General features: G+C 44.2%; 1 protein-coding gene across 4 annotated transcripts in view; it reads right to left on the reverse strand.

Annotated features, from left to right (window-relative positions):
- RICTOR (RPTOR independent companion of MTOR complex 2) overlaps positions 1-10,126 on the reverse strand; it is a 111,393-nt gene extending 101,267 nt beyond the window's left edge. For 2 of the 4 annotated variants that reach the window (XM_055325325.1, XM_055325324.1), the window contains exons 1-2: positions 10,078-10,126; positions 9,852-9,899 (exon numbers count right to left, since the gene is read on the reverse strand). In XM_055325325.1, the coding sequence (XP_055181300.1) occupies positions 9,852-9,899; positions 10,078-10,126 (97 nt within the window). Of the gene's footprint in view, positions 1-9,003; positions 9,024-9,851; positions 9,900-10,077 lie in introns of those variants that run through there. The other 2 variants (XM_055325327.1, XM_055325326.1) reach the window with 2 other exon arrangements.
- Between the last annotated feature and the right edge of the window lie 1,234 nt (positions 10,127-11,360).

Raw genomic sequence — 11,360 nt, forward strand, 5'->3', positions numbered from 1 at the left:
GAGTGTATTATACAGAATTATGAGTGGAGAAAAAACAGGGCAATTAAAAGTTTTAGTATATGAGGGATGAACATTGAGCATGGAAAGAATTAGCAATACTAGCTTAAGATGTGATTTCTCGAAGTATGAAACTACAGATAAATATATGTATGTGCACACATCTAAAAGCAGTTAAATACACTTTTATCTGGCAAGCTGTTCCTTCTTAGTAACTAAAAGTAAATTACTTGGCAGTCTTCTTTGTTTACAGCTTCTGTGTCTCTTCACTCATAAGAAACACATGAAATTACACTGGATTCTGAACAAGATCACTAAAATCCCTGCAAGTGGCAATTCAATTCTCATTTTGCTGCCTTAATAAAAGCAATAATTTCCCCAGTACACCCTTTACCCAAATAAATAGAGGGCTGGGTAGGTTGCCTGGATTTAGCAATAAAACATTCCATGTTTTTCAGAATGACTTTATTTTCAAATATTCTATCTCACTGTGAGGCGACATGTTTAAATTCTGAGATCAGAAAACATGGTCATTTTAGTGTGGAAAATAACAAAAACACTACTCATCTCATTTATAATCTCTATTTCCAAATTGCATACATCTATAAGTAAGTTTGATAACAAATTTACAGAGCCCTTTGAACATGCAGTATTAATGAAAGGGAAAGGAAACACATATACTACAAAACAATGGAAGAAAAAAAATCATTTATACTTGGATTTGGAATAACAGCCAAGCATTTATATACTCATAGTCAACAAGTACACAATTATTTCACAATATGCCTAAAAGCTCTCAGTCCAGTCCTGCACTACCTTTACAGGCCAGAAGAACCCTATTTGAAATATAATCAATCTTCAATAATTAAGAGATTTTATATAATTGCCAACTTTTTCTCAACATTACCTTCAAATACTGAATAATATGCCAGAAATGTTAGTTCACAAAATTAAGTTACGATTTTTAAAACACTGATCCAAAGTTCTACCTATTCAAATGCTACCCTTTTATGCAAAGGTACACTTACAGGTGCCAAGTTTCTATGAGGTCTTACCTCTAAGCTACTCCTTACCTATCTCTCTTTATTTCCCCTCAATTCCTCCAGCTTTTGATTCCTTCATAAGGACAACTGGTAGGTTCTTCAAATACTACTATCTTATACTATGCCCTGATACAGGTATATCCCAACTATAATATAAACTTGAAGCCAAGAATTGTGCCTTCCTGATTCCTGATAATATTTATTAACTCAATTATATAATATATGGATCAACAAACCACTATAAATCCAAATCTTCAAAATATTGGGGTGAAAAAATGGCAAAGTAATTAAAAGAGCCAAAATCTTGAAAACCCAGGTAATTTTAAGTTTTCTGTATTTCTTACTAAACTCAATTGACTCCACAAAAAGGGTGTTTGAAGCCTTGGCATATTCTTAATTTTATTTTATATAAATTTCATCATTACCAGGTGCTTTACTCAGTTTGTGCAATCTGGCTTAAAAACCTTATAAAAGGAAGTTTTGAGAATGTACTTAAGTAGTCTTTCAATCCTATGACTTGGGACATATGTTGTATTTATCGAGTTTTACACTATTATTTTCAATTTAGTTTGGCATCTGTATAATTTTAGAAGTATATTCACTGCAGAGATAAAATTTTAAAGTAGCTATTCAGCTTTAACCTGGCCACACTAACAAAAAAGCACAGATAATACAAAACAATGGATGATCCAAAAAAGCATTAACAGTCAACTCTCAATTATTCGCATGTGGATTACCTAATATATATTTTAACCTATTTATGTTTGCTATTCTAAAAGTATTTGCTCAGGAAATAAAAATTGATGCTAATAATTCAAATAAAAGAAAAGATATATCAATCTATTGTAGGGGAGGAAAGAATAGAAAATCTTCCCAAGCCACATATAAATAATGCTATTTAGATGATGTAATTTAGCACTCATCATTATTCACCTTTTTTATTAAGCGCAGGTAAGTGAGAGTGGACTGTATTTAGCTTGGTGATAGTCAGAGGTACAGATACACAGGCATGCAAACCATTCACTCACCCCACCGTGCTTTTCACAGCCCTATTTTCAGTAGCCTGAGACCTGGGAGGGGGAGGAGGCAGCAAGTCACTGCAGATGATCACTTAAAAGGAAATTGAGAGTTGACTATAATTTACATTTAAAGTGCTATGAAATACCATCACTCCTACATGTATTCATTACTGTTTATGGGAATACTTCTCACAGTGATTTAACAAGGCTGTAATGCTTTCTTTTCAATCTTTCAATATCCCAGAAACATGGTGATATCTGAGGATCACAAAGACAGAAGGTGACAGTGTTACACATGTAATGTAGTATGCATTTTAGAGATCCAGGAAACTGAAGCCCAGAGAGGTTAAACAGTATGCCAACATCATTCTTAGATTAAGGAAGACAGAACTGAGTTCTCCAGACACCAACTTCAATGCTACAGTCTCGCAGTCTCTTCAACCAAAACTTCCCTCTTGGCTTGAGAGATCATAGTCTTGCTAGTATTCTTCTCTTGGCCACCTTCTTCTCATTTTTTGATTCTTATGCTATGACACTCTCATCAGCTCCTCCTCTAATACGTAAATCTTTAGCTCTTTCTCCATTTACTTTCTTTCCTGTCTCAATGCCCTATGCAGAGAACAATCAGATCACAAGTTTAGAACCATTCCAGTATTTGCAGCTACCTTTTATATACCTCTGATAGAATTAATCACCTGAAATTCAAAGTGCAAAGCTGAACTCATTATCATCCCTCCAAAATGGATTTCTTCATTTCATGGCACCATCAATCTCATTGTCGTCCCTCAGGACTGCAAACCTAAAATGTTTTTACTTCTACTCCCTTAATGTTGTACTACTCCATTTCCCATCTCTCTCTCCATTCTGACATTCAATAAATGCTTCCATTATATGATAGATGCTGGGGAAGCTTCAGATCTAGTGAGGGAAAAACGAGACAAGAAGCGACGGGAAGTGATATTTAGAAAGGAACAAACAAAATATGGAAAAGTAGAGGAGGAAGCAATGAATTCCCACTGGGATGATTTCTAGAAGTAGCCTGTGACCTAGAAGACCTTGGAGAATTAGGATTTCAATAAAGAGTGCTGAAAATGAAGTTCTAGGCAGAGGAAACAACCTGCACAAGGTCAAATAAAAAACTGTATGCCATATGTAAGGAATAAGCCATTTTTGTCTAAACCAGGGGTATAATACAATCTCCAAGGGGAAAGAACAAGAATGGAGAGGTAGGTTCTTTGGACTAGTGAACTTTCCCCATCCCCTCTGAAAAGCACTGTGTGTGAAGAAAGAAGAGAGTGGCTTACACAGGTAAATCTGCACAGAGGCTGACAGAATAGTATGATTAAGACAGTACAGAAGATAATAATTCTGGAATAAATCATGCAAGGTCTTCAATGCCAAGCTAGGAAATCTGGACTTTATTCTGCGAGCAACAATGAGGCAGAGAAGTATGAATATGAGTGTGCCTTGTTTTTTTGTTTTTTGTTTTTTTATTTAAGGGAATGATAAGATGAGATCTACATTTCAGGAAAATAATCCTGGCAATCATATAGCAGATAAAGTGAAAAAAAGGTTAGAGAAAAGATTTTACATGACCCATGAGATAATAAAGATGTGAACAAGACCAATGACAATGGAATAGGAGGGACTAGATTCATCAGATATTTCACAGCCAAACTGAAGAAAAATGGCACCTGAACAAAAATAAGCAGTAGGCCTCTAGCTTGATGGTAGTGGTAATTATAAAGTGAGAAAGGCACATGCTTTGGGGTGGAAAGTTTTACACATCAAGCCTTTTAGATGAGTAGTAGACACATAATACTAATACATTTTGCAAGCTTAAAAGAGTCTGAATAAAAATGTATTTATCATAACTATCTCAACTCATGGATTTTTTTTTTTTCAACTCATGGATTTTTGAAGTCATCAGTGAAAAAGTGGTTCAGGGACACAGCACTGGAGGAGAGAAGAAAAGATCAAGGACAGAACCATAAGGTTCATTTGCTTAAGGAGCTGGGAAGACCAGCCAGGGAACAGAGAACGAACAGCATGACAGGCAGGAAAAGCAGCAGGAGAATATTTCACAGAAGTCAAGTGAAGAAATAGTTACAAGAATAGCAATAGTATATAGTGGCTACAAGTACAGTCACTCACTAATCCTATGACCTTGGCTGAATAACCTACCTGAATCTCAGACCTTTAGAAGTTTAGTACCTATATATTCAATTGTAAAACAGGGATAAAAAGAATACCTTAAACAGTTATTAAAGATTAACGGAGATAACATATTTTAGAGCCTGGAACAAAACTATTAACACAGTAGTAGTATTAAAATAGAATAGGGGGATCCCTGGGTGGCGCAGCGGTTTGGCGCCTCCCTTTGGCCCGGGGCACGATTCTGGAGACCCCGGATCGAATCCCACGTCGGGCTCCCGGTGCATGGAGCCTGCTTCTCCCTCTGCCTATGTCTCTGCCTCTTTCTTTCTCTCTCTCTCTCTCTCTCTCTCTCTCTCTCTCTGTGTGACTATCATAAAATAAATTAAAAAAATTTAAAAAAAATTAAAAAAAATAAAAAATAAAAATAAAAAATAAAATAAAAATAAAAAATAGAATAGGGAACTTAAAAATGCCAATGAATTTTGCATGAGATTACCAGCATCCTTTAAAAAAACTATTTTCAGGGGATCCCTGGGTGGTTCAGTGGTTTAGCACCTGCCTTTGGCCTAGGGTGCAATCCTGGAGTCCCAGGATGGAGTCCCACGTTGGGCTCCTGGCATGGAGCCTGCTTCTCCCTCTGCCTGTGTCTCTGCCTCTCTCTCTCTCTCTCTATCATGAATAAATAAAATATTAAAAAAAACAACAACTATTTTCAGTACATGGGGAAAGCTGTGCTTAGAAGACTATAGTGGTTAAGGAAAAAAACTAGAGTGAAGATGAACTATTCTTTCTGTAGAGCAATGGAAAAACAGCTGTTTTGTAATCTTTATCTTTCTACACCTCCCACCACCACTGCATGCCTGGTATAGTACCTGAGCCATAAGAAGGATACAACAAATGATTATTGAACATGAGAAGACTGATCCAATAGGAAAGTGAAATGAAGATAGGGATTCCAGTTCTACAAAGAATCTTAGAGGAAACAGTATTAGGAGCATGAAATTCCTTTCCAGGTTAGCCTTGGAAAGAACAGAGATGCTTTATTCCCTGACTCAGGGAACCAGAAGATAAGTACATATAAAAATATAAAGGGAAGAAGACAAGCGCACCTGGCTGGCTCAGTAGGTAGAGCATGTGACTCTTGATCTTGGAGTCCGGAGCTAAAGCCCCACATTGGGCACAGAGATTACTTTAAAAAATAAATAAACAAAGGGGAGAAGTCAAGGGAATTCAGATTAGACAGCTTCTACTTTCTTAATAAAGAAATATAAGTTCTCTGTGCAGAGCAGGAGAATTCCAAACCCAGTGTGAAATCTGAAGAAAACAAATTAGATGATCACTCTGTTTCAAAATATATTCACCTTCATTTCTATCTTCAACCTCCTGGTCTAGTTCCCCACCATTTCTTAGATTACATCAGCAGCTTCCTAGCCAGCTCCTCTTCTTGCTGACTTTTACCTTTCCAAGGTGTGGTATAGTCTCTTGGGAATCCGTGTTTCCTTTCATTATGTCCACCACTATTCTTACGTGAAGTAAACCACTCTGATCCTCTGCCCACGAAACAATTCATCATTTTCTCGTCTAGGCTACTCCTGGTCCTTGTACAGTCTGGTTACTTATTTTGTCATTCCATATTGCAATCCCTTTTTAAAATATCTGTTCCAGTAAACTCCTAAAAAGGGGAATGACATCTTCCTCATCTTCATTCCTACATCACTTAATTCAGCATTTAGTAAATAAAAGGCATTCAGTCAATGTTTGTTTTGTCTAACTGAAGTCAGTGGTTAAACAACATGAGTAATCTGCTCACTAGAAATAAAAAATCAGAAAACAAAAAAGTAGTGTTCAAATCTGCATCATTCAGATAACCTTCCTACTTTTTTAAGTATCGAACAGTAACTAAGTCAATTTTTGTATTCTAAAAGTAAAAGAATTAGATAATCAAAAATCAAAAAATACAAAACTCAATACTTTTAAATAAATTCTATTCTAATAGATTTGAGTACAGGTTTGTCCATGTCCTGGAAATTCACTTTGAACACAATAATTAAATTACTGTTTAGTAAGAAGGACTTACACAGGAAGAATACTCTGTGTCGAATTTTCAAGTTACCCAGTACCAGAAGAAATGTACTAGGAGACTGATAACAGAAAAACAAAGCAGGCTATCCTTGCAGTGGAAGTGACTAAGGGAAGCGTTTTGGTTTCAAAATAGATATTGGCATGCAAAACAGAGAGAGTATTTAAGTTATATCAATAGCAAATATCAGGGACTTTCACAAAATAAATAGTTGTTTGAACAAAACTGAAAGCAACAGTTACCAATAAGTTCACTGTGAGAATTACTGCAATGAAGTTCTTAAACTAGATCAAAACTAATTCATTAGCAATTTTTAATCGAAGTACACCACGTATGAACAGTGATACCAATACTAAGACCGAAGCACCTGTAACTTTCCTGGGCCTCAAGAAGCTTGCAAGGCTAGTCAAATCATTGTTACCAAGAAATTTTCTTGAGTCAGAAAAAAATTCTAATGTTCTAGAAAATAAAATACTACATTTTATCTTGAGCACACATAATACTCTTTGCTTAGACCTAATTTAATGGTAATCTCGTGGAATACTTCTCGACAGTTGTTATATTCAAGAACTCTACTTCAGACTACCCAATTAATAGTTATGTCTAAAAAAAGAAATGAAAGCCTCGATACCATAAATCCTATTAACAAGTTTATAATGTTCAAAACAACTCTGAAATATTTTAAATGTGATATAAATAATTTTGATTTCATAGTGTGGGAAGACAACTAACATCTAGTTAACATCACTCACAAAAGTATCAGCTCCCGTACTATTTTAAGCATTAGTTCATTTACTTCTCACATTCTATTTTTTAAATTTTTTTTTTATTTATTTATGATAGTCACAGAGAGAGGGAGAGAGAGGTAGAGACACAGGCAGAGGGAGAAGCTGGCTCCATGCACCGGCAGCCCGACGTGGGATTCGATCCCAGGTCTCCAGGATCCCAGGTCTCCAGGATCGTTCCCTGGGCCAAAGGCAGGCGCCAAACCGCTGCCTGCGCCACCCAGGGATCCCTACTTATCACATTCTTAATAACCCTTTGAAGTTCTCTCTGAGATGAAGAGACCAAGAGTTAAGCAAGGTCAAATAACTTGCCCCACATCACCTAACTATTAAGGATCCCAGCTGAGATTACAACCCAGAACTATTTGACTTTACAGTCTGATCTCTTTTCACTATACATTGATTGGCTCCTTTAGGAATTACAATGACCATGACCTCTATTTAACGATGAACTTTGTGAGATAGCTACATTAACGAACTCCTCAAAGGTTGCATAAAACAATTAAAATGAGGGCAAACACTGCCTTCGCATTAAAAACCTAGTTTTGGTTACCCAATCTTATCTAAAACATACCGTAATCCAATCCACAAACAGCTGCCCTTCAGCTGCAACCCAAACTGCCCTATAGTTCTCAAACTATTACAAAAGTGTAATTCTTTGTGATTTTCATCACCTTAGATCTACTAGTACTTCTATAACTTCCCTATATAATGAATGTTTTATTCTTATATAGCCTCTCTTATTTGCATATGCCTTTTGCAATCCATTCCAATTGGCTGTGTATATCCCAAACTAAACTGTATTTTGTCAGGGCAAGCAGAAATACCATTTTCTGCCTTTTGCATCATCCTAAAAATGCCTGTCAACAATGGTGTTCACAAAGTGCTCCGGGCATATGACATTTTAAATAGTAAACATACAGAGTTATCTGTGTACTTGAGTAAGATTGGAGTAAATCAAGGGTTTATCAAATTTGTGCATGAGCTCTTTTACAAACCAAAATTTTGATACCAACCACAGAAACTACTATATATAGCAGCTCAGCAAACCTAAAGCACAAATATAACTTGTTTTTAGCACCACATCCCAACAAGCTTTTAACGTGAAATTGAGACAATAATAATAAACGCTCTTCTCACCATATAGACGCATATGCCCACATAGAAATTAAATCACTAATAAAGCACATCTGTTACAGAACTCAAATGCTAATTTTCAACTCCGTGGGAATTTTGTTTTTGTAAGGAAACTTACTAGAAAATCTTTTCCCCACACACATTTTACATAGATTTTTTTCGTGTGTGTTTTATATGGTCAGGTTTCCAAAAGGTTACACAACAGTCAAAAGCTTTTACATCTTTCTATACTAACACTCAAACCCTATCTGCTGAAAGAAGTTCCAAGTCAGTGCATCGGTAGAAACCCTTTCTGCCTGTCACACCAGCACCTAGTTTCGGCCAAAGCAAAGTCCCTGAGCGTTCAGAATAAAAGATTCTTACAAAAACGTACTCCGGCAGCTACATGGAAAGTAGCTGTTTAGTTGATGACACAGTTATCTTACCCTATGACAGACAAAATAAGGCAAGCCAGATAATGCATTATGCTTTAAATACCAGGGATGAGCCTCAACAATGGGCCTGCGTCTGACAAATACTTTAGATAGCAGTCGTTGCGTCAAGCAGCACACGGGTTAGATTTCTCGAATTTCTAATAAAATGTCTACGACTCGGACTTCCTAAAGTGTTTTTCAGATCCCAAAAAGGAAGCCGATTCTAAGGCAGCCGAACCAGTTTACACTCGGCTACAGCCAGTGTGAAATCGGACTTCTTTGGCATCAGTAGAACAAATCCTGTTTACGGTGGAAGGGAGGGGGGTGGGGGGGAGAAAGAAAGAAAAGAAAAGAAAAGAAAAGAAAAAAAACCTTGGCGTGTAACTACTACATCTTGGGCGAGGTACTGTCGAACAGACTCCAGCACGGCGAACCACACGGGAGATCGGCTGGCCAGCAGCTGGACCGGGCCCTTCCCAACGCCAGCGCGGGGTTCGCCGCGTTCCCAGGGTGTAAACAAACCCGCCGCCGCGGCAGAAGGTAAACAACGAACCTGCGGCGAGGGCGAGGGGGCGGTCTCGGCCAACTACGGTGCCGGCCGCCCGGCCACGGGAAGCGGGCAAGGACTGCCGGCGCAGCCCAGACACCGAGCCGCAGTCCCCGAGATTCCAGGGGTCACCGCCGAGTCAGCCACGCCGCGGGCCCCCCACGCCCCCCGGCGCCGGGGGGCAAGGAGGAGAGCAGTGGCGCGGGCCGGCAAGGACCCGGCAGGTCCGGCTGCCGCGCGGGGGCACGGGGAGGGCAGGATGTGGTCGCGCTTCCCTCCGACATCCTCCGGCAGCCTAAACAACAGCCCCGACCTCCCGCCGGCCGCCTCCGGGCGGGGGTGCGGAGAGCCCCGGGGGTCGCCCAACCCCGCTGAGTCCCGCTCGGCGTGGGCCGGCGCCCGCCGCACCCGGAGGCCCGGAGAAAGGCGCGGGGCGCGGGGCGCCGGGCGCGGGGCGCGGGCACCGGGAAGGGGGATGGGTCCCGGGAGGCGGCCCCGGGCTCGGGCTCGGGCTCGGGCTCGGGCTCGGGCTCTGCCTCCCGCGCCCCCGCCGCCCCGCGCGGGGCCCGCCCCGGCCCCCGGCCCCCTGCCCCCGGCCCCCGGCCCCCGGCCCCCGGCCCCCGGCCCCTCCCCACAGCGCGCCCCGGCCGGCGCCCGCGGCGCCCCGCGTTACCTCGGGTCAGATCCAGCGGGACGTTCTCCTCGCCGCTGTCATTCCGCCCTGCGCGAAACAGACACACAGCTCCGGTTAGGACTCGCTCGCAGGCCGGCGGCGGCGACCCCGGCGCCGGCCAGCGCCCCTGAGGGCCCCGCCTGCCCGAGGCCAGGGGGAGGCCGGGGCCAGGGGTCGCGGGTCGCGGGCCGCAGGCGGCGCGGGGTGAGGGTTGCAGCGGGCTTACCTCGTATTCGGAGGTTCTTCAGCGAGCGGCCGCGGCCGATCGCCGCCATATTGACGGGTTTCAGTCACAACACCGGAAACCTCGCCCGATCGCGCGAGAACCCCTTCCCTTCCCCGCGCGCCGCGCCCGCCCCCTCCCCCACAGCCCCCCTCCGCGCGCGCGGCGGCGTCTCCCCCGCCCCTCGGCCGCGGCGGCGGCGGCGGCGGCGGCGGCGGCGGCGGCGGCGGCGGCGGCGGCGGCGGCGGCGGCGGGGGCTCGGCCCGGGGCTCGGGGGAGCGCGGCGCCCACCCCGGGGCTCCGTGCAGCTCGCGGCGCGCGCACCCCCCGCCGGCGCGCCCGGCCCTGGGAGAGCCAGCCTGCCGGGAGGCGGCGGGGCCCACGACGGGGACCCCATTGACGGGAGTCCGCCGCGTGGAGGATGCTCCCCCTCCGGGGCCGCGGGAACCGCAACGGGAGCCGGGGCGAGCCCTCCCCGTCGCCGCTCGGCAGTGGGGCCGTGTGCGCTCCTCGGCACAGCGCAGCTGCGCGCGGCCGTCGCCCGGCGCGGTCCCTTCCCGGAGCCGCTCGGCTCCGACCGACTCCGCGTTAGCGAACTTTGGTTTCCGCCCCCGGCCGCGCCCGCCGCGCGCGAAGCAGCCTGCGCTTGGGGGTTCCAAGCCGCACTCGGTCTAGGGGGCGGCCGGGCGGGCGCTGGGTCCCGGACCGCCGGCGGGAGGGAGGCGGGAAGCGGAGGGCGCGGGGCGGGGGGGGGGGGCGCGCGGGGACAGGGCTCCTCCGCGGGAGCGGGAGCGGGAGCGGGGCGGGCGGGCGGCGGGGGCTCCGCGGGCGCGCGGCCCGAGCCCGGCCCCGGAGGTGTGGCGGCTTCGCCGGGTCCACGCGGAAACCCAGTCGTTGCTCGCCGTAGAGCTTTCAGCTCCAGAAACTGCCTTACCCAGTCCCCGCATAGACACCTGGCCCCTGACCCAGCAGCCTTCTCTTCAAAGTGCACTAACTTTCAGGACCCGGTGAGCCTTGCGTCGCCTCCTATTCCCCAGCCTGGAGTGTGTGTTGTTGTTTTCTTTTCCTTTGTTTTTTAAATCACAAGAGACTGGAAGTTAAACAGTGGAGCTCTTGCTTTAAGGACCTCTCTTCTCCCAGTTCGTGCAATGTCCAGGGTAAAGAGGCATTCAATAAATGATAGGTTCGATGAATAATAAGTGCCTTGGGTTCCTTTGTTCCAATGCTCTTTTTGCTGTTACTTAAGAAAAAAAAAAAAAGAAAGAAAGAAAGCAAGACTGGAGATG

This window comes from Nyctereutes procyonoides, unplaced genomic scaffold (assembly GCF_905146905.1).
Source record: "Nyctereutes procyonoides isolate TBG_1078 unplaced genomic scaffold, NYPRO_anot_genome, whole genome shotgun sequence".
NCBI classification, from domain to species: Eukaryota; Metazoa; Chordata; class Mammalia; order Carnivora; family Canidae; genus Nyctereutes; species Nyctereutes procyonoides.